At 53.7% G+C, this 2,714-nt stretch overlaps 1 protein-coding gene across 1 annotated transcript in view; it reads left to right on the forward strand.

The window, feature by feature from the left end:
* The first annotated feature begins 202 nt into the window (after positions 1-202).
* LOC100959763 (PRAME family member 12-like) overlaps positions 203-2,714 on the forward strand; it is a 4,687-nt gene continuing 2,175 nt past the window's right edge. The window contains exons 1-2 of the mRNA XM_003793353.2: positions 203-489; positions 884-1,465. Coding sequence (XP_003793401.2) covers positions 203-489; positions 884-1,465 — 869 coding nt within the window. The remainder of the gene's footprint in view (positions 490-883; positions 1,466-2,714) is intronic.

The raw sequence follows: 2,714 nt of genomic DNA on the forward strand, positions 1-2,714 counted from the left end.
ATGGTCACGGTGTCAGCAGGAAGAGAGATATGGCTTTGTTGCCACCAAATGCAAAGTGATATTGGCATAAACTGAGGACTCTTCCACCTCTCCCAGGCCAGTGACTTTGACCATGGAAGATGGGGGTGGTCAGGACTGGCCCGAGGAGGATGCCTTTTCCCTAGACGTGTCCTCAGGATGTTTTCCTTGCAGATTCACCAAGATGAGCCGCCAGGGTGCACCGAGACTCCTGGACCTGGCTGTGCAGAGCCTGGTGAGAAATGAAGCCTTGGCCATGTCTGCTCTGGAGGAGCTGCCCGGGGAGCTCTTCCCACCGCTGTTCATGGAGGCCTTCACCAGGAGACGCAGCAGAGTCCTGACGGCCATGGTGCAGGCCTGGCCCTTCACCCGCCTCCCTCTGGGGTCCCTGATGAACTTACGTGACCTGGAGATGTTGAGAGCTGTGCTGGACGGGCTGGATGCGCTGCTGGCCCAGAAGGATCAGCCCAGGTGAGGGGAACCCAGGAAGCTTGGGAGGGATTGGCATGGGGGATAGAGCAGAGTCAGGAAGAATGAGGGAGCCCAAGGGAGGAACAGAGACATCGGGAGGCACCAGTGAGGCAGCTCAGATAACTGACCATCCCTGAGCCCCCTGGGAAAGGGGTCCCAGGATGGAAAGATGCTCCCCATGCTGGGACCACTGAGAGAATGAGAAACCCCCTCCTCCCATTGGCACCTAAGGACACTGGGTGTGAGAACAGGCGGGGGGTTCAAGGCAAGGGAGGATGAGGAAAGGCAGGCAGAGGAGAAGTCAGGGGGACCAGCAATGACTTGAGTGTGGAATAAAAGGTCAGGTCACAGGTGGGTCCGTCCCTAAATTCTGAGACTCCCCATTCACCCATAGGAAATGGAACCTGCAAGTGCTGGATTTGCGGGATGTGGATGGGAACTTCTGGGCCGTGTGGTCTGAAGGGATGGCCCATACCTGCCCACCAGATGCCATGGATGAGAGGAAAACAGAGACAGACTGTCCGGGTTCGGGAAGGGTGAAGCCCTTCAGAGTGATTGTAGATCTCTGCCTCAATGTAAGAACACTGGACGAATCCCTCAAGTACTTCTCGGAGTGGGCCAAGCAGAGGAAAGATTCCATCCACCTGTGCTGTAGGGAGCTGGACATTCTTGCAGTAGCCTTCCAGAATATCCGCAAATTCCTACAAACGGTGGATCTGGACTGTATCCAGGAGGTGGAGCTGAATTGCTATTGGAATCTGCCCACCTTGGGACAGTTTTCTTCTTACCTGGGCCGTATGCGTCATCTTGAGAAACTCTGTGTCTCCCACATCCGTGCTCCTGCCTATCTTTCTCCAGAGATGAAGAAGAAGCATGTGCTCCAGATGGCCAATGCGCTCCTCAACCTGGACCGTCTCCAGAAGCTTGATCTGTACTCTGATGCCTTCCTTGAAGGCCACCTGGACCAGGTGCTCAGGTGAGGAAAGGTGGGGCGTTTTCTCTGCAGACCAGAATGTCAACACACAGTTGTGTTCACTGTCTGTCCTAAAGTGGGTGTCACATAACTACCCCCCCAGGAAAGCTGCCATGGAGAGGGACACTAAGCTAGGGAGCGAGCTGTTAGGGTTCTCAGATCTAGCGAGGGTACATTCGTGAATTTGTCCTGAAAAAGTGTGTCAAAGATCAGATGATGGGAAATTGGTAAGTGAGGAAGGAGCTGAAGAAGGGACAGCACATCAAAGCTTCACTTCTGAAACTACGGAGGAACCTCTGTAAGTTGACCACCCAAGACACTGCAGCGTACTGGTCAACACAGGGCGGTGTCAACATAGGGAACTAGGCTTGCTGTGCTCATAGGTCCGTGTGGCACGTGTCTGGTCTAGGACAGTTAGGGCAACTTAGGGAGGTGTTCCAGGTAGGGAGGGGGTCAGCTCTGGAGGTTCTGCTGCATGGGCTCTGTCCTCAGTGTCTTAGTGAACACTACTGAGCCTGTCTCTAACTCCCTCTGTGTCATAGGTGGTTTGGGGGCTCCAAATAAATCAATTCACGTATGGAAGATGCCAGAATCTTCAGTAGAGGGTGAAGGAGCGGGAGTAAAGAACTATTAAGAGTGAGAGATGGGTGCTGAGGACACAGACATGCCGGTGACTCTGCAGCCACCTGCAACCCCAGCTGATGCTGCTGGATCTTACCTGGTTATGTCCTTTATGTGGGTCTCCCACTGGGCTCGTGTGGCCCAATAATGTGGGATTTTTCAACAAATGGGAAAGGGAGTCTTAGACATTCTGTGGAATTGAGTGAGTTGCATGAGTGCTGGAGAATCACCCTAAAATGAGACTGACCAGAATGACCACAGCCTTCAGCAGACATCATCTTGGGTGCTGGCCAGCATCAGATGATCAACAGAATGACTTTGGGCTTGGGCAAAACGCCCACCTTGACGGCCTTCCCTACTCCCCTCCACTCACTGCTACCATTCCCCAGAACTAACTTCTTACTCTGCGTTCCAGGTGCCTCAGGACCCCGTTGGAGACCCTCTCAATAAGCCACTGCCCACTTTTAGAATCAGACATGAGCCATCTGTCCTGGTGCCCGACCCTCACTCAACTAAAGCACCTGGTCTTCAATAATGTGAGACTGACCGATTTCAGCCCTGAGCCCCTTCAACTTCTCCTGGAGAGAGTCGCTGCCACTCTGCAGACCCTGGACCTGGAGGACTGTGGGAT

This window comes from Otolemur garnettii, unplaced genomic scaffold (assembly GCF_000181295.1).
Source record: "Otolemur garnettii isolate 467f Iridium unplaced genomic scaffold, OtoGar3 scaffold00067, whole genome shotgun sequence".
In the NCBI taxonomy this organism is placed as follows: domain Eukaryota; kingdom Metazoa; phylum Chordata; class Mammalia; order Primates; family Galagidae; genus Otolemur; species Otolemur garnettii.